The sequence below is a fragment of the Sander vitreus genome, chromosome 14 (assembly GCF_031162955.1).
Source record: "Sander vitreus isolate 19-12246 chromosome 14, sanVit1, whole genome shotgun sequence".
Classification (NCBI taxonomy): domain Eukaryota; kingdom Metazoa; phylum Chordata; class Actinopteri; order Perciformes; family Percidae; genus Sander; species Sander vitreus.
This window is the reverse complement of record NC_135868.1, coordinates 5,685,774-5,707,780: the sequence shown is the minus strand read 5'-3', so window position 1 is coordinate 5,707,780 and position 22,007 is coordinate 5,685,774. Positions and strand designations below refer to the sequence as shown.

At 38.8% G+C, this 22,007-nt stretch overlaps 5 protein-coding genes and 1 pseudogene across 7 annotated transcripts in view; 2 read left to right on the top strand and 4 right to left on the bottom strand.

The window, feature by feature from the left end:
• LOC144529194 (major histocompatibility complex class I-related protein 1-like) overlaps nt 1-22,007 on the bottom strand; it is a 57,305-nt gene that overhangs the window by 31,225 nt on the left and 4,073 nt on the right. For all 3 annotated transcript variants that reach the window (XM_078268192.1, XM_078268194.1, XM_078268193.1), the window contains exon 2: nt 18,664-18,687. In XM_078268192.1, coding sequence (XP_078124318.1) covers nt 18,664-18,687 — 24 coding nt within the window. The remainder of the gene's footprint in view (nt 1-18,663; nt 18,688-22,007) is intronic.
• Nucleotides 26-3,742, top strand: LOC144529204 (proteasome subunit beta type-7-like). Its single transcript, XM_078268209.1, has 8 exons — nt 26-111; nt 360-461; nt 940-1,038; nt 1,565-1,705; nt 1,837-1,952; nt 2,348-2,406; nt 2,767-2,918; nt 3,337-3,742. Exons 1-8 carry the CDS (start codon nt 50-52, stop codon nt 3,446-3,448), a joined length of 843 nt encoding a protein of 280 aa, XP_078124335.1. The 5' UTR covers nt 26-49; the 3' UTR covers nt 3,449-3,742.
• Nucleotides 4,220-9,956, top strand: LOC144529199 (proteasome subunit beta type-8-like). The gene is made up of 6 exons (XM_078268203.1): nt 4,220-4,533; nt 4,950-5,091; nt 5,537-5,648; nt 6,106-6,235; nt 8,207-8,411; nt 9,403-9,956. Exons 1-6 carry the CDS (start codon nt 4,384-4,386, stop codon nt 9,489-9,491), a joined length of 828 nt encoding a protein of 275 aa, XP_078124329.1. The 5' UTR covers nt 4,220-4,383; the 3' UTR covers nt 9,492-9,956.
• LOC144529197 (major histocompatibility complex class I-related protein 1-like) overlaps nt 12,063-22,007 on the bottom strand; it is a 27,812-nt gene continuing 17,867 nt past the window's right edge. Inside the window, exon 4 of the mRNA XM_078268200.1 lies at nt 12,063-12,834. Coding sequence (XP_078124326.1) covers nt 12,425-12,834 — 410 coding nt within the window. The 3' untranslated portion in view covers nt 12,063-12,424. The remainder of the gene's footprint in view (nt 12,835-22,007) is intronic.
• LOC144529206 (uncharacterized) lies at nt 15,443-20,349 on the bottom strand (annotated as a pseudogene).
• Nucleotides 20,472-22,007, bottom strand: part of LOC144529223 (H-2 class I histocompatibility antigen, K-K alpha chain-like) — a 5,551-nt gene continuing 4,015 nt past the window's right edge. The window contains exon 3 of the mRNA XM_078268228.1: nt 20,472-21,552. Coding sequence (XP_078124354.1) covers nt 21,260-21,552 — 293 coding nt within the window. The 3' untranslated portion in view covers nt 20,472-21,259. The remainder of the gene's footprint in view (nt 21,553-22,007) is intronic.

The window sequence follows — 22,007 nt, the reverse complement described above, 5'->3', positions numbered from 1 at the left end:
CGACCTCAGGCGCATTGAGACGCGCAGAGAAGCCGCAGTCAGACCCAGTATGGCGCTATCAAATGTCCTCGAAACTCCTGCAGCTGGGTTTAATTTCGACAACACGTCAAGGTATGAGCTTCTTTGTATGTTTTCTCAACAGCAGACTGTATCAATAATGAAAAAAAAATCAATCAAATTGTTGGTTACACTAAGCTTTCACCGCGATCAAAAAGCGAAAGTAACTTTTTCCTGGTTGTTTAACACTTTGATCAGTGAGACAATATAGCGATGATGTGTTCTCTATTATGTCTATAACATATATTCATCAGTTGACCCCCTGTTACCCCCCTCCTCCCTCTCTCTCTCCATCTCTGTAGAAATGCTGCATTAGAGGGTCTTTTTGATGGAGGACAGACACCTAAACCTATGAAAACAGGCACCACCATAGCAGGAGTGGTGTTCAAGGTGAGTATAAAGCTGTTTAAACCGCACTGTTAAAACATTAATGAACCAAAACAGTTACTTTAGTCCATGAACTATAAATTAGATTCTTTACATTTTTTTCATTTACCTTCCATCAGTGCATCACTGAACACAACAGGGAACGTTTTTATAAAGTCCCTGTTCACACCTGCATTGTCACAATGCATAACTTTGATAACAACAAATGCAATGCATTGCACAGTCCATTCCACACATTTTCACACTAGAGCAACTGCGATTTTAATGCTTTGCCCAACGGCAACCAAAGGGTAGCTGTATAAAATGTGCGCAATAAACTAATATCCCACTAATCTGTGTGCGTGTGTGTGTGTGTGTGTGTGTGTGTGTGTGTGTGTGTGTGTCTGTGTGTGTGTGTGTGTGTGTGTGTGTGTGTGTGTGTGTGTGTGTGTGTGTGTGTGTGTGTGTGTGTCTGTGTGTGTGTGTGTGTGTGTGTGTGTGTGTCTGTGTGTGCAGGATGGGGGTGGTGCTGGGAGCAGACACAAGAGCTACCTCCAGTGAAGTGGTGGCAGACAAGATGTGCGCAAAGATCCATTACATCGCTCCAAATATATAGTAAGTCTAATGAGCGGAGAAATGTAGCTTTAAAATACTCTCATCATAATCAGTCTATGATGTCCAATGCAATTCCAGTTGTTTTGCAATTAAGTGCAATTTTCTTTTTTGGTGCACTGCACATTTCACCATAAACTGCCTCCTTTACCTACATATCCCAGAATGCCCTACAGTGATGTTGTATTAAGTATTAAGGTTTGCCACATAAGAACAGTTATGGCTGGAAAGTAAACAGTCCTGTAGTGACTTTATGTTCAAAATCTACTGAAGAGAGACTTAAACAAAGTAACATGTTGCCGATGACAGATTGCCCAAGTTGCAAGTTGTGGTTGTATTGCATTCTGGGCTGTTGAGGCTGCTGTGTAAGAAGAAATTCGTCGATCTGTCCTTTGTATGCTGGATTTCTTGTTGAAGGGAAATAGTGGCTCAAGAAAGAAACCATCATTTAACTTTTCTCTCCTTCTCTTCTCATTAATCTTTCCCTCTCTGACTTACAAATTAATTTTTTGATTTTTTCTCTCCGTAGTTGTTGTGGAGCAGGTACAGCAGCAGATACAGAGAAGACCACAGATCTTCTCTCCTCCAACCTGACCATCTTCTCTCTGAACAGCGGGAGGAACCCTCGTGTCGTCATGGCCGTCAGCATACTACAGGATATGTTGTACAGGTTTGTGTTGCACACGCACATGTACCTATATCTAGAGGTGTGTGAATTAATGAAACATGTAACTCACAGTCCATTAAAATAACTGTAGTGTTAATCAGGCTTCCCCTGTTTTGATCTTTGCACCCCCTCAGGTATCATGGCCAAATTGGTGCCAATCTTATACTGGGAGGAGTAGATTGCACTGGGAACCACCTGTACACTGTGGGGCCTTATGGGAGTGTGAATAAGGTGCCTTACCTTTCAATGGGTATGTGACCTAACTCTATTCTATAAGTGTTGGCAGCACTGTTACTGTGACATCCGTTTTTAGATTCTTTGTTATTGAAGTTTCTGTGATGCATCATGTTGGCTATTACCACCTGAGCCTCGTTCGTAATGTTGAAATGTGTTATTTTGTGTATAAAATACATAAAATGTGTTTAAAAAAAAAAAAGACTGTTTGAAATATTTATATAGATGAACTATCAATGCCAGATCATATCAAAACACGTTCTGTGTTATATGAAAGAGGTTATGACTTTATTATTCTACATTTTACCAGTATACGGTAAGTTATACATTTTAATTAGCTGCTGTTATGCATTTTATTCACTCAGACTACATCCAGTGTGTTTTGTCTGACTTCACTTTGTGTCCATGCAGGATCTGGTGATCTGGCTGCTCTCGGGATTCTAGAGGATGGGTTCAAACCCGACATGGAGGTACGCCACCTGGACAGCTGTTGTAACATATCGCGATTATGAACATTAGTCGTGACCATTTAGACATATTCAAAAAATTATTCCAGGTACTTTTGGGCATCTTTAATTGAATGAATGTGGCAGGGCTGTTGGCCAAATAAGCTTCTAGATTATGTAAACAGTTGAGAAAATGTTTAAAAAAAATAATTTGTTCTCCTCCATTTGAATTGGATCTATTACCAAATAAAAAAAACTGAAAGATTGTGTAGGCATTGGGAACAATGGAATTAAAAACGATGAGTGCCCCTTCTCCTTCATGTTCTGTATGTCGCTGTTTGTCCCTGTCTCCTTCATTTCCCTGATTCCTCTTAACTGTCTCAGCTGGAGGAGGCGAAGGAGCTGGTGCGTCTTGCCATCCACGCGGGCATCATGAGTGACCTCGGCTCAGGCAACAACATCGACATCTGCGTCATCACCAGACAAGGAGTGGATTACATTAGACCCTACCAGGTGTCAGAGTACAAAGACAACAGGTAGGCCAGCATGAGTAGGACTTTATTTAAGATCTGCTCTCTGGACAGATTCTTAAAAGAAGACATTTTGTCAAAACATGTCTGCAAATCAAATGTCCTTCTCAGTGAGTAGTGAATATCTTTAGTCTGTCCCTGGCAGTGGGCCTATGCATTAACTTTGTATGTGCTGAATTGTGACCTAACCCTTAAGCTTTTTAATTCTTAAACAAGTAACCACTTTAAACACAATTGAATGTCAAGATTGAAACCTCCATTAATATATACATATGTCTATGAAACCAAACTGTAATTGATCAAGCTTCAGCCATGTAAAGACACGACAGTATATTTATAGTGCCTAGGTTTTCTGATTCAGTGTCAAACATGGGTTAACTCCACATTTGTCAAATCTATCTATCTATCTCTCCCTCTCTCCTAGGAAAACTAAATACAAATACCGTCCAGGCACAACACCGGTTCTGACAGAGAAAGTAGTCCGCTTAAAGCTGGAGGTTGTGCAGGAGTCCATGCAGCGGATGGATACAGCCTGAGGCAGAATCACACCATGTAACACCACAACAATTAGCAGCAAAATGAAAACGTCTTTAATTTGATTACATTTTCAGTCACTAGTTTTTTATATATAAGTAGTGAAACATCTCAGACATGTGATTAACATTGTAATCATGGTTTCTACTCTGCTGCTATGCTTCACTCTGATGTGAAGTAGTTTAGAAATACTTAACAGGTTACTACAGTAAGCAGAGACACTGCTAGGCCATAAAGACTGTAACATGTTTTTTACAATATGGAATAAAAAAATAAAGGAAGCTCATTGAATTAAATTCTATTTGACTCCTGTTGCTTAATTTATTTTCATGTTTTGTAGTCTAATTATTTACTAACTGAAATATGTGATGGCCCCAAACAGCTGATGATAAACCAATAAACAGAAAGACTTATAAGCGGCTGCATATTATGTTAATTTATATGTCATAACATGTCGTTAACTGGACTGCATTAGATTGTGTATTTCTATAATGATGAACTATGCAAACCTCTGCTGGCTTTCCCAAACCTGAGTGATGCTTTTCCGCTTAGAAACTGATGACGAGACAAATATAGTGCTCTCCTATTGGTTTATGCGGGTTTTGAGCCATCTTTTTTTTTATTTACGGAGTCTTGGTTATTTTTTATTTTGATCAATGACCTTTTTAAGTTACGAAAAACAGCCAGGATTGGCCAAATATATTGAATAATAGTTGCGCACACATTTTGTGTTGCTGACTTATTTTGAATGTTATTTTTTTTCAGAGGGCAGGACAATGAACTAGTTTTTAATTGAAACCCTTTCACTTTCGAATTCTTCGCGTCACGTACAAGGAAATTATCCTTGACGCTTTGTTAGTCGCCTTCGTCATTTTGGAAACTTTAACCCTAAAGTATAGAATATATTTAGAATATAGTCAGTACACTTTTATACATAATGGCTCTTTTACAAGTAACTGGCTTTAAGCCTTATTCTGAACTCCGGGGGCAGATTCTTCCAGCAGGACAGACGCATCTCTTCGACCGAACCAACCACTACAGTTTTGGGACCAAAACTCAAGAATTTGCTGTTCCTCTGGGTGTAGACGTGAGTATTATTTCACCAAATTTTGGTAAGCAATTGCACTGAATCTTATCCGGTATACCTGCCACAAGCATGACGCGTCAGACGCGGTGGTTCAAGTTATTTTACGCGTCTGTGGTTCTCAGTGTGTGGTGCAGGTTTGCGTCTTATGAAACTTTATATCATGTATTTATCTTAACTATCCCGAGTTATTGTCAAAGGATATTAGAATGTGATAGATATTTCACTCTTGTGTTCTCACGCAAACACGCGCGCTCGCGCACACGCACGCACACACACACACACACACACACACACACACACACACACACACACACACACACACACACACACACACACACACACACACACACAGTGCTATTACCATGGCTATTACGCATCTTGCGTCCCACTGAGATCCCTTCTTTGATTTCTTTTAGCCTTCCGGGTTTCTCAAATCCTGCAACCGTGAAGGAGGTGTGTCCATAGACCTGAACCACGGTACGACCACCCTGGCCTTCAAGTTCAGACACGGAGTCATCGTGGCTGTGGACTCCAGAGCCTCAGCTGGCCGTTATTTAGGTAAATGCGCATGCCTAGAAAAGTATGGAGAAAATGTTATTTGACCTGGAAAATATCAGAAAAGATGGAACTAAACAGAATATTGGGCAAAATGTGGGAAAAGTTTATTCTGACAGACTATTAGCTTCTGTAAAGAGGCGCTATAGAGTGATATGACCCAGTCAGTCATATTGACTAACCATCATATATAATAATATATATATATATATATATATATATATATATATATATATATAAAAACTTCCATCAACTTTAGGAACAGAGGTCTCAAGGGGGTGGGGAGCTTTGAAATGTAAAATTTAGGGACCGTGAACTAAATGGTCAGAAAAAATGTAAATAAGGCAACAAGTGTAACCAAGTTTCTACTTCATAGTGTTGACATGCGTCAAACTATAATCTTGGTCACTGAATGTCTCCTTCTCCCAAATGTGTCACGGCTCTGCAGCATCCAACGATGTCAACAAGGTCATAGAGATCAACCCGTACCTGCTGGGCACCATGTCGGGCAGCGCTGCAGACTGCCAGTACTGGGAGAGACTCCTGGCTAAAGAATGCAGGTCTGTTATTCAGTGTTTTGAATATTTGTCCTATTGTCGGCCAATCCCTTTTGTCCTTCAGTTTATTCTTTTTGGGTGACACAAAGAGGTTCAGGGGTTAGGATTGTGACTTCCCAGGATGGAGGTAGCTTTTGGTCCGGGGTTTGAATCCCGCCTGGGCTAACTGGGACCACTCCTACGTGGAGTTCATATGAAAACATACATGTTGCAGTCAGTATTATAAAACTTAATTACTTAATTACAATAAGGCTAATTCAGGTTTACAGGACATTTGTCATTTTATCACAAATGTTTTTTTTAAATGAAAAACATGCATAAAAGTAGGAGTATCATGAGTATCTATTTTCAGTGTTTGCAGCCCAAGTTCAGACCAACCTGGACCACCTGCAGGACTGACTGATTTGTCAAGTGTTTTGCTTATGAATGTATTGGTACTTTGTTTTAATATTTCATCCAGGCTGTACAGGCTGAGGAACAACCAGAGGATCTCTGTGGCTGCAGCCTCCAAGCTGCTGTGTAACATGATGCTGGGTTACAGAGGCATGGGCCTCTCCATGGGAAGCATGATCTGTGGATGGGACAAAGAGGTGAGCTGTGTGTGTGGTTGTGGATGTGTATGTGTATGTGTGTGGGAGTCCTACTGAAAACATTACCATGTTGTGGTTTTCAGTACAAGCCAGGGGAGTGTAGAGGTGGGGGCTGGATGTTTATGTAATTTGGAGGTTTTATTTTTCCTGTTACTGTAATATGGCTGTATTATAAAAAAGTGATGCTGGTGTTGTCAGGGTTTGTGAGGCTTGGACTCAAAAAATGCAGAGTAGTGACGAGGAGGCAGCAGGCAGAGTAAAAGATTTTACTAAACAAAAAAGGCTTACAAACTGAAGGTGTCCTAAGGGCAGGCAGGCAGGCAAAACAAAGACCAAAAACAAAATCCATTAGATAAACAGAAGGCCACAACAACCAGGAAGGCGCAAACGCAGGGAATGAACAGGGAGAGAAGACAACGGTCTGACAAGCGCGCACAGAGACTAAATACACAACGTAACGAGGGTAGTAACGAGAGACAGGTGAAGGGCTGATGAACAGGTGGACAACATCAGGGCGGGGCAGGCAATCACAGAGGCGGGAAATCACACAAGGCAGGAAGTAAAGAAACACACTACAAAGTAAAACAGGAAACATAAGCATAAAACATACACACATGGTAAAACATAGATAATACAGAAACACACGAGACAGGAAACAACAAGGAAACAGGGAATACATTAACACAATAAAACTACAAAAGAAAACCACAACCACGACAAGTGTGTTATCGTTATTTCTAATTACCATTAATGACGCTCGATGACGATAATTTACATTATATATTCACGTGGCTTTCGTCAGTAAAAACTAAAACATAGACACCATTTAGATAACAAACATTTACAACAAAAGCAATTAACAAAGAGTGATTCAAACAGAGAGGGAATGTTTGCATTGTTTACAGTATATCAAATCAAAAACATATTTAAATATGGACTAAATGTCAATATGACACATAAAAGGTACCATATGGTTCTGAAACCACCAGTTGGCCATCTCAAAATGATTACATTTAAGTATAATTTCTTTAAGAGTCAAGTATACAATCCTGAAAAAAAATTAGAAGATACAAGCGTACCCTGCAGACATCACTGGAATTTCCCCAGTGTGGGATTAATAAAGTCTATCTTATCTTATCACTGATGAAGCAGCTCATTAAATCTAAAAACATTACCTACTGAAAAAACTCTTAAGTGCTGATGGTGTTGGTTCACTGAACATCTGATGTGGTGTGCACATTTAAACTCAGGATCCAGTGTCGTTCCAAGGTTTTATTGTTGTAAATGTAGGGAAAAGGTTTACACTGGTTGCAGGTGAATAATAGATGGTGGATGGATGGATGGATGATTTTGTCTAAACAAATAAGTATATCAAGAAAATCTCACATATCTAAATAGCCTTGAACAATCAATCATAACAAATTAGGTTGGATTCAGCTTGACTTCAGTAACAATATCCACAGTCTGCACTGCTTCCACAATCTGTACTTGGTGTTTCTCTTAACTTTAAACAGGATTTCACTCTGCAATCTAACATAAACCAAACAAAATACATCAAACTTTCAGACAAAACATTCAACGTGACCAAATATAAGTGTTACACAACGAAAAAGTCGTTTCACATCACTCCTCTCTTTGTTCTGCCTGCTTTGTTTGGAGGGAAAATGAGTGTCACAGGCCTGAAGGGTGTAGTTATATATATATATATATATATATATATATATATGTATGTTTGGAAAGGGGCGTGGTTTCAGTGGTGATTGACAGTCCATGAATGAGGCAGGTCAGGTGGAAACTTGATATTTAACACCCACAAAGACTAGTACTGGTATTATTGACACATCACTATGTGGAAGTACTGCTGTATTCTTATCAGAAACCGTGGCCCATAAATAAAAGTTGTAAATGAAAAAATTTAAATGTAAAACTTTCCCATATACGAGGACCATATAATGACTGTGTGCTCCCCAGGGCCCCGGTCTGTACTATGTGGATGATAATGCGACGCGTCTCTCTGGCCAAATGTTCTCTACCGGCTGTGGCAGCAGTTTCGCCTACGGTGTGATGGACAGCGGTTACCGGGAAGACATGACGGTTGAGGAGGCGTATGAACTGGGCCGTCGGGGCATCACTCACGCCACACACAGGGATGCCTATTCTGGAGGCGTGGTCAACAGTGAGTACACTCTGGAATGTTTTCTTTTAGATTTTGTATTTAAGTCTATTTTGTGTCTCTATTTAAGACATTCTTTTTGGCCACACTAGTGATATGGTTGTGGGTAAAGTATAAAGTGAGTCAGTCTGTCCTATTTGGTCCAGATTGAAATCTAAACAACTATACTAGGTTGGTGTTTACCATGAAGTTTTTCCTATAGGATGAATCCTACTGGTTTTACTGATCCTCTGAGTTTCCCTATAGTTCCACCATGAGGTTTACATTTTGTTGAAATATCTTAACAACTTTTGGATGGATTAGCATGAAATTTGGTTCACACATTTACAGTATGTCCCCCTTAGGAGGATGTGTAATCACTTCGGTGATCATCTGACTTGTAATCTATCACTATCGTCAAACCTTTAAAACTAATGACATTCCTATCATCCTCAACGGTTTAGTATGTTTATTTATATATTTATATTTATATATAATTGAGGATAAACTCCTTGAGATGCATCATGTAGTTCTCCAGAGGGCCCTCAGACACGAAAACATGGAAGACATAAAAAACATTAATAGTTTTGATATGATAATACAAAATAAATAATCCAAACGACACAAAACAACACACAAATAAGGGCTCTCCTACAATCCTAAACCACACACTTCATCTCTGTTACAAGGGTCATCTGCACAAAACTAACGAGAAATGAAATGAACGAACACTGCCAAATAAAAACAACATTATGTCAAAGTATTGAGCCTACCTATGAACTAAAACTGCAACCCAGTTCATGTTTGGCCGGGGAGCTATATTGCATGTCCTTCCCCGTCTCTTTTTTTAATTAAGCAAAAACAGAATGTTATGGTCCTTAAATATATAAAGCTGTGGTCTGTGAGCACTTGAAAAGGGTAAAATGACATATTTGTCTGTGTACATTTGTAGTTATAATGTGTGTATGTGTGCTCATCTGTGTGTGTGTGTGTGTGTCTGTGTGTGTGTCTCTAGTGTACCACATGCAGGAGGATGGCTGGATAAAGGTGTGTAAGGAAGACGTATCAGAGTTGATCCACCGCTACAGGAAGGGAATGTTCTAAGTTTGACCCCTAAACCCAGATCAACCTCAGCCCTCTGAATACCGTCTACTGATGCGTCCCTTTCCAAAATAATGCAACCTTCTTTTGGCAATGATTTCAATATATTTTCTCAAAAATATATTGAAATATTTGATTTTGGAAATGAAAGACCCAACTTTATCTTACAGCAGAGTGTGTAGGGGAGTATGTGGACCATTTCTGATTTTGGATCGATGAAATGCCAGACCATGAAATGCTACGTAAAACCATTTCTTTAGCTACACATGAAGCTAAACTTTGCAAGATCAAAGAGTCATTACATTTTTAGGACTGTTTGTTTAGTTATTGTTCTTTATATTATGTAATGCAGGTACTGTGTATGTGGATACTTACATGGTTCAGTGGTGGTTTTTGTTAGCCAGACATCCTGTTAAAATAATCTTACATATACAAGACAGCTCCAAATAAAGACTGTTGTTCAACTCACTGCCCTGTCCTCTAATGATTGACCTGACTGACATTATGTTGCTTTATGAAATAAAGTGTCACGTACAAAACTCATGGGAGTAATTCAGTATATCACTGAATACGCAAATAAATATTTTTTTGATGATGATGATACATGACTCGTGGGTGATGTGTAAAATATAATATTCCAGTTCTTCATGTCTCTGTCCTTGTATACTGTCAACAACATAGTTCTTCAGTATGATCTTGTCATCCCACTTTCAAAGTAGTAAATTTATTTGGTTTCTGTATCAGGCTGTGGCAGAAACATTTCAGATGCATCGTCTGAACATTACAGAACTTGTTTTTAATATCAGAGTGTCTGGTGAAATGTCACCACAAACATACTGGATGTACCAAACCTTTCCATATCAACAACTAAACCTGTTTGGTGAGATTTCTAAAGCTATCATATTACTGATAACTGTTGTTACAGTATCTCACAAATACATTCATCTTAATACTGAAGGTTCTGTGTATTTATTTTTTTACACATGTACTGTATGTGTATTCTTAAGTTTGGTTTATTATATAATGTATTGTTTAAAGTATAATATTGGTAAGCTAGAGTAATGTCAACTGTTTCCTTGCAGAACTCAGCCACACGTTTTGCCAATGGACCTTTTTCACAGCAGACATTTTGACTTGTCATAGTAGGAAAAGCACAGCTGAGATTGATAACCTTAACGATGGCTCAATCGTGTCCCAGTGAGCTATTTCAGTGAGTCAGCATGCACAATACCAGGGCCTCTCCTAAGTGGAATGCAGCCATCATTAATGGTTTTGAATACACCTGTGCTTTTCCTACTATGACATGTCAACATGTCTGCTGTGAAAATGGTCTATTGAGGTATTTTTGGGCTTCATGAAAAAAGGTCAATCCATTTCATCTTTACAGGTGTGTGAGGATGTTTGTTTTCTCTGTGAAGCTCACAGGATGCTAGAAGTTAAATATATGACTACATTTATTTTTCTGTTTATTTTTGGCACCATTTTATCAGGGCTATATTAATGATATATAGCATGTATTTGGGGTATTCTTTACTGTATGTATAACCTACAGCACATTACATATATTTAGAAAAATAGAGTTGATTTGAAGGAGCCACAGAACTGGAGAATTTCCTGTCCGTTGTAATGTCATCAGTTGCTGGGCGGATTTCAGTGCAACAGGTTTCAACCAAAGATTGTAAATATGAATATAATAATAATATATAATATTTACAGTCTATGGTTTCTACAGGGGAAGCACCACATGTGCAGCCTGAATCATAGCTGAGAGAGTGGTCTTATACACAATCAAATAAAAACACAACTATTAGGAATCAGTAGTTTTAAACATTTTTTTTGCTCTATTTTTCATAAACAAGATTATATACCTCCTATGAGAAACACAAAATTTTAACGTATTATTAGAGAAAGGAGATATGAGAGAGAAAGCAAAAATGTTTTACAAAAGAGGCCTGAAACAAACAAAGTTATCCCATGTGTTTTCTTGTCATGTGAAAAGTCTAATTCGTCCTATAGTTATTTGTAAAGAATTATTTTGTTCTTCTGGCTCTTTAGTTTAGGTCAGACCAACATTCATTTAGTCTCTGTGACACTAGTGGATACTCAGGCAATATTCATATAATTATAGCTACAGTCACAGATGTTCACAAAAAGAGACAGACATTTGGAGTATTGGGCACTTTATTTAAAAGCAAAACACCAATATAAAATGAAAGAAATAGCAAGGCAACTTCATTCAACATTCATCGCTTTTTGCTTTACAAAACTAAGAGAGAAAACTTCCCTCGTCCCAAAATACTAGCACATATTACAAGATATTTACAAGAATATTTCAGTGAGCTGTGAAGCTGAAAACATCACACAACCCTTTTAGAATCTCAGCTGTGTGTGCAGTCCAATGTATCACCAGGAGGAAGACAGCTAGAGAACATTTACACCTCCGGGACATTTCGCACAATCTGTGCATGTTTCTGGATGTTGCTGACTGACTGATGTTGCTGACTGACTGATGTTGCTGACTGACTGATGTTGCTGACTGACTGATGATGCTGACTGACTGACTGATGTTGCTGACTGACTGATGTTGCTGACTGATGTTGCTGACTGATGTTGCTGACTGACTGATGATGCTGACTGACTGATGATGCTGACTGATGTTGCTGACTGATGTTGCTGACTGACTGATGCTGCTGACTGATGTTGCTGACTGACTGATGTTGCTGACTGACTGATGTTGCTGACTGACTGATGTTGCTGACTGATTTGCAGTGTTGACCCCGGTGATCTGATCCAACCAGAGAACCAAAGGATGACTTTCTCACTAGAAATAGTAAAAAAAAACTCTACTGGCTGACAAATATCTGTTATCTCAAGGTTTATATCATCATATCTCTGCCACACCCTATTTAACTAGATTAAATTTACAACAAAACCATTTAAGGAAACAAAACTTCCCATACAACACATATACAAATATGAAGTACAGGACTGTTAGAGTAAACTAAATTTGTGTTTCCTTCCTCATGTCTGATTCCAGTCTTACCTCTGTTGGTCCTGATCTTTGCTATGTCCAGTTTGGTGACGATGTCGTCCTTCATACCAGAGAGCTGAAACACACAGTCGTACCTCCTCCAGTCTTCAGCTGGGACTGATGAAAGGTTCAGGTCAACACTCATCTGGAAGGATCCATCGTGGTTGGGGAGGGTCTCTCCGACGTCCACGTCCTCATGATGCTCCTCTCCATCTTTCCTCCAGAACATCATGGCTCTGTCAGGGTAGAAACCTGTAGCGTGGCAGCTGACTGGAGAGGAGGGAGACTTCTGGAGGAGAGACACTGAGGGACGATCTGCACAGTGAAGACAAAGACTTTATTATTATTTACTGGAGATTAATATTCTCATTCCTGTTTAATGTCATGTATTTTAAATGCATTTTTTAATGAAATGCAAATAAACCTCACTGAAGTGTAAAAAAGGGAGGTGAGATAGATTAAAAAGGGAGGACAGGGAGTGTGAGAAAGACAGAAAGAGACAGAGAGGCAAACTGAGACAAACAGAAACAAAGCAGAAAGAAAGAGAGAGAAAAAAGTTAAGAAGAGTGGTGATAAATACAAAGAGGAGAGAAAGGCAGAGAGATGAAGAGAAGTGAGAACATGAGAGAAAATGTGTGTAAACTGAGACAAAGTGGGTCTCTGTTGTTTAATATTTATTGTGATGTTACTGTTGGTTAGAAACACAAGAAGAAATGTTAACATTGTTGCATCCATTAAACTCCATCAGGTCATGTGATTCTACCTGTTCTCAGCAGAGAGCTCCTCCCATAGTTCAGATACTTCTTCACCCACTCAGGACACTCCTGGGTCAGGTAGTGTTTATACAAAGCTGTATTGGAGCGATCCACGTCTCTGTCTTAAGGTCAAATGATATGAAGTCTTCTCCATCATAACCCCACTGCATAAAACCATTAACCTCTCCAGTCTCATCATCCCACTCACAGCCGTACATCCTCTGGATGAGGTGGGCACCTGAGAGAGAGAGAGAGAGAGAGAGAGAGAGAGAGTGTGAGTCAGTCATCTGTTAACATTTGATAACTCAAACTAATAATTATTTTTTTGTCATTATTGATTATGTAAGGACAGTATTTTTGATACATTTAAATAAATGTTTATGAAATCTAATAGTTTCTTCTGTCTGATCAACACAACACTATTTCATATTAAATGATATTAAACAGAGAAAAGCAGAACATTATCATATTTGAGAAACTGAAACTACAAAATATTTGACTTTTTTTCTTGATAAAAGACTTAAATAATGATCTGATTCTAATGATCTTGTTGATGATGGATCAATATTCTGTAATCACCAGATGTAGTAACTGACTGATTGTTTCAGCACTATAAATGTTTATTAGACACAGACACACTGTGGTCCAGTAAAGTTCATCTAATCTGTAGTTCTTCTATATTTCTATATATATTATGGGATGTCCAGACTGAGGTCAGTACAGTCGAGTGGGGCTGTTGAACCTTTTAAACCTGAGATGTGAAGGAGACATTCAGCGTGCGCTCCTGTCAGCAGCTTCATTAAAACATCCTGCTCCTCCTCTCATATGAGGACCCAGCAGGTGCAGCCTGCGTCCAGTTTACAGGCCCCCTGCTCCGTAGTTTAAGAAACCAGGCAGTAATGTTCCTCTATCAGCTGTGTGTTTGTCAAACTGTTGGGATGAACTGGTTTCCTGCAGGAGAGTTCTTCTGGACCAGCTCACTGTGGCCGCTTCACTCCACTTATTCTGATCTAATCTAGTGGAGATAAAGTGGTAATGGTCTCTGCTGCTTATTATGGGATGGACAGAAACACTGGATCAGTGTAGTATAGCAGCATCCAGTCAACTCAGTCTCAGTAATGTTTCTGTTGAGTTGGACTGTGTTTCAGCCACGAAAATCAAACGGTTTAATCTGTGTGTGTGTGTGTGTGTGTGTGTGTGTGTGTGTGTGTGTGTGTTTTTTACTAAAATAAAAGGATGAAAATATAAACAACATTTTATTAGTAGAAAGTGAAACATAAACAAACCTCCATTTTGGTTGAAGTACTGCTTATTATTTTCAATACTGGCTTTGAAGACCTGCTGTTGACGCACAGCAAGCTCATCTCTGCCAGTACTGAGGATCATCTTCTGTGACTCTGCTCATCCAGTCCTGTTTGGGTTCTGCTCTCTTGGTGTTACTGTCATAGTGAACCATCTCAACGTCATCAACCAATCCAACAGCCACAAACTCTGGGAAGTTTGGGACTCCAGAAGACGCAGTGTAGAAATACTTCATAGAGCGAGTCACTGTAAGAAAATATGAACGTAATAATGTCAGTTTTTATATAACTAGGGATGTAACGACGCACTAAACTCACGATCCGATTCACGATTTTAAGTTCAGGATATGATTTTCTCTCGATGTGTTAACAGAACGAGCTGCAGATAAATGACTGGGAAATATTCCTTTATATAAACTACAAAACAACAGATGTGTCCTCTTATCAAAAAATAGAACTGAAATTGTATTTTTATCTCAAATAACAAAAATTACTTAATAAACAATGTAATAATTAGATTTTTAAAACAAATCCCATCTCAAAATAACTAGAAATAAATCTTCAAATAAAAAATAAAATCTCTTGACATAAATAAAGTAAAAACCCGTAGTAACGTCTGAAGTCAAAGAAGTGAAATCTAAAGTAGATTAGGACCTTTAGGACATTTAGAGAAGAATCTCAACCAGTTGTAATCTTGACCCAGTTCTATGGATCTTTAACAGATTGACGCTGCATCGTTACGTCTCTACACAGTTCTAGAAATCACTCAACTATCTTATTTTCCTGCACACAGAATCAAACAGAAGAAGATTCCATTCAAGACGTCCTAATAATCTCTGTGCTGAAGTCAAGAAATACACAAATACATTTACAGATAAGCGGGTTTCTTCAGAAACTCTTCACTTTAATATTTCTGATGATTTGGTCTTGAAAATGTTTTTCATTCTGATCCAACAGGTCCCAGACGTGCTCAATGGGATTGAGATCCGGGCTCTTCGCTGGCCATGGCAGAACACTAACATTCCTATCTTGCAGGAAATCGCGCACAGAATGAGCGGTATGGCTGGTGGCATTATCATGCTGGAGGGTCAAGTCAGGATGAGCCTGCAGGAAGGGTACCACATGAGGGAGGAGGATGTTTTCCCTGTAATGTACAGCATTGAGATTGCCTACAATGACAACAAGCTCAGTGTGATGATCCTGTGACACACCGCCCCAGACCATTACAGACCCTCCACCTCCAAATCGATCCCGCTCCAGAGTACAGGCCTCGGTGTAACGCTCATTCCTTCGACGATCGACGAGAGTCCGACCATCGCCCCCGACGAGAGTCCGACCATCGCCCCTGGTGAGACAAAACCGTGACTCGTCAGTGAAGAGCACTTTTTGCCAGTCCTGTCTGGTCCAGCAAAGGTGGGTTTGTGCCCATAGGCGACGTTGATGCCAGTGATGTCTAGTAAGGACCTGCCTTACAACTGGCCTACAAGCCCTCAATCCAGCATCTCTCAGCCTATTGCGGAAAGTCTGGGCACTGATGGAGGGGTTGTGCTCTCCTGGTGTGACTCGGGCAGTTTGTTGTTGTACCTGTCTTGTTGTACCATCCTGTACCTGTCCCGCAGGTGTGAAATTCAGATGTACCGACCCTGTGCAGGTGTTGTTACACGTGGTCTGCCTGTGCGAGGACGATCAGCTGTCCTTCCTGTCTCCCTGTAGCGCTGTCTTAGTACGGACATTGCAATTTATTGCCCTCGCCACATCTGCAGTCCTCATGCCTCAGGCACGTTCACGCAGATGAGCAGGGACCATGGGCATCTTTCTGTGGCGTTTTTCAGGGTCAGTAGAAAGGTCTCTTTAGTGTTTTTTTGAGTTTTTTAAACTGTGACCTTAATTGCCTACCATCTGTGCGCTTTTAGTGTGTTAACGACCGTTCCACAGGTGCATGTTCAGTGATTGTTTATGATTCATTGGACAAGTATGGAAAACATTGGCTACATATTTTACAATAAAGATCTGTAAAGTTATTTGGATTTTTACAGAATTATCTTTACAATACAGTGTCCTGAAAAAGGGACGTTTCTTTTTTTGCTGAGTTTATAAATTGTGACCAATTACGACTTAATGTTCCTTCTTCTGAGGTTCTGAAAACAAGTTTGAACTAGATAGCTTTTAGATAGATAGATCGCTTTTTATTGTCATTCAACTGTACATACACAGAGCACATATCAACGACATTTCCTTCCAGTGGCTCATAAATACTGCTTTAACTAAGAACAAAAAGTTTAAAAAAATTAAATAAATACAAATGCTACAGAGTGGTATTTTAACATTTAAATATGACATTACAAAAATTTAAAAAGGAGTTTGAAAGCAGCATTAATATTATTATTGCAGATATTGAATGGCAGCATATAAAAAAAGAAAAATATGCTGTTATTGCACGTTTATAAATAAGTCCACATGACTGCAGGGGATTATTAAGAGAGTTGTTTGAAGATAAAACTTGCAGCACTTCTCTTTCTACGGTTCAGAGATGGGTTCTTTGCTCTTTTCTTGCTGCTTTCATTTTTCATATTCAAGTAAGAATGGATTATACATTTTGGATGTTGTTGTCAGAGGGTTTGGGAATTTGGGATGTAGGAATAACAAGAAATGAATATCTGACTCATTATCTAACTTATTTTAATCTTCATGTTTATATATTAACTTTACAATTACGATTAAATGTAACGCTAAATGTCTCTGATAACCAATTATGAGTCAAAATCTTCTGAATTTGAAGACGAGCTCATAGAAACGTGAACGGACACAACTTGATATTTGAGAAAGTTCTCTTTGTAGAAAGTAAGAGATCTTTCTATTCCTCTTGTAGTCATTGTGTTCAGTTTCTATTAGTATCAGGTCTAAACTGGATTCATCTCCAACGTTTCCTCCACCAACTGATGTTTCTTCTCTCTCAGTCCTGACTCGCAAACTTTATTCTACATTATTTTCAGTATCAACAGAGTCAACTTTCTGCAGGTGTCTGGGAGTTTCTGATGGTCTGTTTCAGAATCCTCCACTGTCCTCTGCTCTCTGAATCAACACACATCACATTTCTGGCTGAAGCTGCACTTTACAATTCTCCACTAGTCACCAAAACATCTTTTACAAATCTGTCCCAGAATCACGAAATGAATAAATAATAAATAAATGAATAGATCAAATATTTAAACAGCAGTAGAGCTCGGTGATGCTGGATCTTTGAGGCTGATATCAATACTTTTAGTTTGGTTTTAAAACCTGATATAACAGTCGATAGTCTTTAAAATATATATATATATATATATATATATATATATATATATATATATATATATATGCACACATGACATAAATAATGAGTTTGACCCAGATCCACACTGATCAGAACATTTCCCAGTTTAAAGATCAACTTGTGCTCTCTGGTGGACAAACTATGTAATGATGACTCTGTTTCTAAATGAGCTCAGACCTAGTTTACTGTTTCCTGTTATCAGCCAACATATCCACTGATACCAATATATCTGCAATAAGATGATATCAGCTAATAATATGATGGAGGATTTATCTTCAAGCTGTAAACAGCTAAACTCAGTAAACTATATTCATGTTTCAGTTTGTGGAGTCAAACTGTGGAATTATCTGATGAATGGCTTCAAATATTGATTTTTTATGAGATGCAATTTTTATTTTATAGTGAGCAAAACAATCAGTGTAACAATCTAATGTACAAATAGTTATTCTATCTATTCTATCCTATGCTGCCATTTTAACGTTAAGATCGGTCAGACAGTTTCGGTCTTAATGCTCCGGATATTATCAAATAATGGTCGAAATAAAAGACGTTGAATGAAAATTGGAGGAATTATAGCCTACATTTCTGCCCAACATGAACTTTAAGATAATGGGTTTGTTTGGGTTTTGTCTTTTTATTTAGGCTATTTCTAGAATCTGCAAAGAAGTCCTGCTGGGACTATCAAAGACTATCAAAAGAAGTAGGCTAAAGACATACAGCATTTATTCTTTTACAATCAACCAACTTAAAAAGAAGAAAAAAAGTTTTAACTGACCTGCCGCGGCGTCATCTATGAGTCATATAGTTATATTGTTTGTGACTTTGAGGCTTGAACTCTTCCTGCTCGCTGCTGATCAATACCTGAGTCTTAAGCCTCTCTTTTCCAATAGTTTGATCTACTATTATCTATATGCCTCCTATGAGAAACAAACTCAGAACTTGTGTTAAGACCTTTCTTATTAGAGGAGGCAGATACAAAAGAGAGAATGCAAAACTGTCTCAAAAAAAAGATCTGCAACAAACAAAACCATCCCATTTGTTATCTTGTCATGTGAAAAGTCAAATTCCCCCTGCAGTATCTGTAAAGAATCGTAAGTGCCCCAAATCATTTTTTATTCCCCCTCTTTAGTTTACCATCTACAGGTCAGAGAAACATTAATTTAGTCTCTGTGACAATAGTGGATACTCAGGGAATATTCATATAATTGTAGCTCCAGTCATAGTCAGATGTGATTTTGTGGAATCACAAAAAAACACCAAAATGTTGAGTATTGAGCACTTTATTGAAAAGCAAAACACCAATTCAAAATGAAACAAAATAGCAAGGCAATGTTATTCAACATTTATCACTGTGTGTGTGTGTGTGTGTGTGTGTGTGTGTGTGTGTGTGTGTGTGTGTGTGTGTGTGTGTGTGTGTGCAGAGGGGTGGGCAACATTGATCCAACCTATCATTCACTGGGCAAGAGCTGCAGTCACCAGAAGGAACACAGATAGAGAACATTTACACCTCCGGGACATTTAGGGTGTCTAATCTGTGCAGCATGTTTCTGGATGTTGCTGACTGACTGATGTTGCTGACTGACTGATGTTGCTGACTGATGTTGCTGACTGACTGACTAATGTTGCTGACTGATGTTGCTGACTGACTGATGTTGCTGACTGACTAATGTTGCTGACTGATGTTGCTGACTGACTGACTAATGTTGCTGACTGATGTTGCTGACTGACTGATGTTGCTGACTGACTGACTAATGTTGCTGACTGATGTTGCTGACTGACTGATGTTGCTGACTGACTGATGTTGCTGACTGACTGATGTTGCTGACTGATTTGCAGTGTTGCCCCCGGTGATCTGATCCAACCAGAGAACCAAAGGATGACTTTCTCACTAGAAATAGTGAAGAAAACTCTACTGGCTGACAAATATCTGTTATCTCAAGGTTGATATCATCATATCTCTGCCACACCCTAGGAGTGGATGTATGGAGATGGAATGTATGTATGTGTGTTTATGTGTAACAAAGTGTTAACATGTTATTAATATTGATTTAACCAGAAAAGCCCGACAGCAGACAGCAGAGGTATCAAACTGTAACTATGGAGGATTATTTTAGATGAAGACACAGATCTTTATCATGTATGTATGAAGAGTGCTGGGATGCTTTCATTGTTTTGAATATCGTGTTTTACTTCTCTTTAAAAATGATCATCCTCATTTGATGTTTTGGAATATTTGTGATATGTTTTTGTCAACTAATTTTTCAAATTAGTTTTCTCTGTATTCCAATCGATGAGCCTCTACTATTAAATTCCCAACCCTAAATCTATCACTTTGCGAATTTTAAATGTGGTGGCACTGCTCCTTTTTCCCGGTTCAGAATTTATCCATAAACATGAACTGATGTTAATTCTCGGTGGGCTTGTCACTACAAGTGTCACCTTTTACATTACACATTGTCATTTGAGACACTTTGACACTCTAAATATATATGGAATGCAAATAAACCTCATTGAAGTGTAACTGAGAAAAAAATGACGGTGACATAGATAAAAAAAAAAAAGAAGGACAGTAAGTGTGAGAAATAAAGAAATGGTTCATAGTTTTATTGTAATGTTACTGTTGGTTAGAAACAAAGAAATATTAACATTGTTGTGTCCAGGGTGCGATTCATGAAAATAGCAGATGGGGGTGTGTGTGTGTGTGTGTGTGTGTGTGTGTGTGATGTGTTTTGATCATGCACAACAAAACAAAAAAAATGCAAGAATGAAATCCCCCTTTCAATACCATGAATATAGTGCGACTCGGCCAGCCATGCCAAAACATTTATTTATCAACTTCAATATTCAATGGAAAATAATCTCTAAATGAAATAGTGCAACGTGATGTCAACATAAAACACAACGCTTTCAAGCCAGAGAGCAAAGTTCACTTCACGGCGAAAACTAAATACTTTCACCTGGGAAATGCTCGTTCGTTCCTCGTGAGTGTTTTAATCCAAACCACGATCTTTTTCCTAAACTTAACTTGTCGTTTTGGTGCCTTAAGTTAACTGTCATCGTCGCATGATGCTCACTTTTTCTGGCTAAACTCCACTACTATGGCCCCTGAAAGTCATCTGGCGGTGCCTGTACCCGGCTCACAGTCACCTATTGGCGGCTAAACAACTGCCGCTGAATTTTGTCGTTAGCACTATATGTTCACGTTACAGTGCTTTACTCAGTTTAAAATATTTCTATTTTATGTATATTATATATGGTCTATTGGTGAAGTAGCATTGGTCACTTTGAGGGGGGGGGATGCATTTTGTTCCCACAGGGGATAAAAAAAAAAAATCATCGCACCCTTGTTGTGTCCATTAAACTCCATCAGGTCATGTGATTCTACCTGTTCTCAGCAGAGAGCTCCTCCCATAGTTCAGATACTTCTTCAGCCACTCAGGACAAATGTGGGTGAAGTAGTGTTTTCTCTGAGCTATCTCATCTGCATTATGATCACACTTGTGTTTGGTGATGACAGCCTGTTGTTTTGGAGCGATCCACGTCTCTGTCTTTAGGTCAAATGATATGAAGTCTTCTCCATCATAACCAAACTGTTCATAACCATTGACCTCATCAGTCTCATCATCCCACTCACAGCTGTACATCCACTGGAGAACGTGGACACCTGAGAGAGAGAGAGAGAGAGAGAGAGAGAGAGAGAGAGAGAGAGAGAGAGTCATCTATTATCAGTTGAGATCACATCTTTACCCTCACGTTATGAAGATAGTGAAAGAACCAGTAACGCATTATAAGTAACTGTAATGTGATTACTAAGTTATCAACAGTAATGCGTTACATTGTAGCCCGAAGAACGTTGATCTGTTTCATTAAACTTCTTGCCTCTCTGCTGATATCAGAGGAGGGTCATATAAATCCCCCTCTCTCTCTTGACTGCCTCCCTCACCATAAACCCCCCTCCTAGAGACTCCAAAAATCCAGGACTGCAATGTTAGTCAACTTCTCTTGGCAGGTTGACTACCTTCTCAAACTCTGTGCTTCTTCTTTCCACTTTTGTGATGATAAAAGCTGACAAGGAGAATTACTGATAATAGGATGTGCAGAAACCAGAGACACTATTGG

Bases quoted from the DNA above. Each gene is read 5' to 3' on its own strand.
- LOC144529204 (XM_078268209.1), top strand. From the start codon at position 50: ATGGCGCTATCAAATGTCCTCGAAACTCCTGCAGCTGGGTTTAATTTC. The intron at 462-939 runs GTTTAAACCGCA...CTGTGTGTGCAG, and splicing joins TTCAAGGTGAGTATAAAGCT to GATGGGGGTGGTGCTGGGAG. The intron at 2,407-2,766 runs GTACGCCACCTG...TAACTGTCTCAG, and splicing joins GGTTCAAACCCGACATGGAG to CTGGAGGAGGCGAAGGAGCT.
- LOC144529199 (XM_078268203.1), top strand. From the start codon at position 4,384: ATGGCTCTTTTACAAGTAACTGGCTTTAAGCCTTATTCTGAACTCCGG. The intron at 5,092-5,536 runs GTAAATGCGCAT...ACGGCTCTGCAG, and splicing joins CTCAGCTGGCCGTTATTTAG to CATCCAACGATGTCAACAAG. The intron at 5,649-6,105 runs GTCTGTTATTCA...TATTTCATCCAG, and splicing joins CTCCTGGCTAAAGAATGCAG to GCTGTACAGGCTGAGGAACA.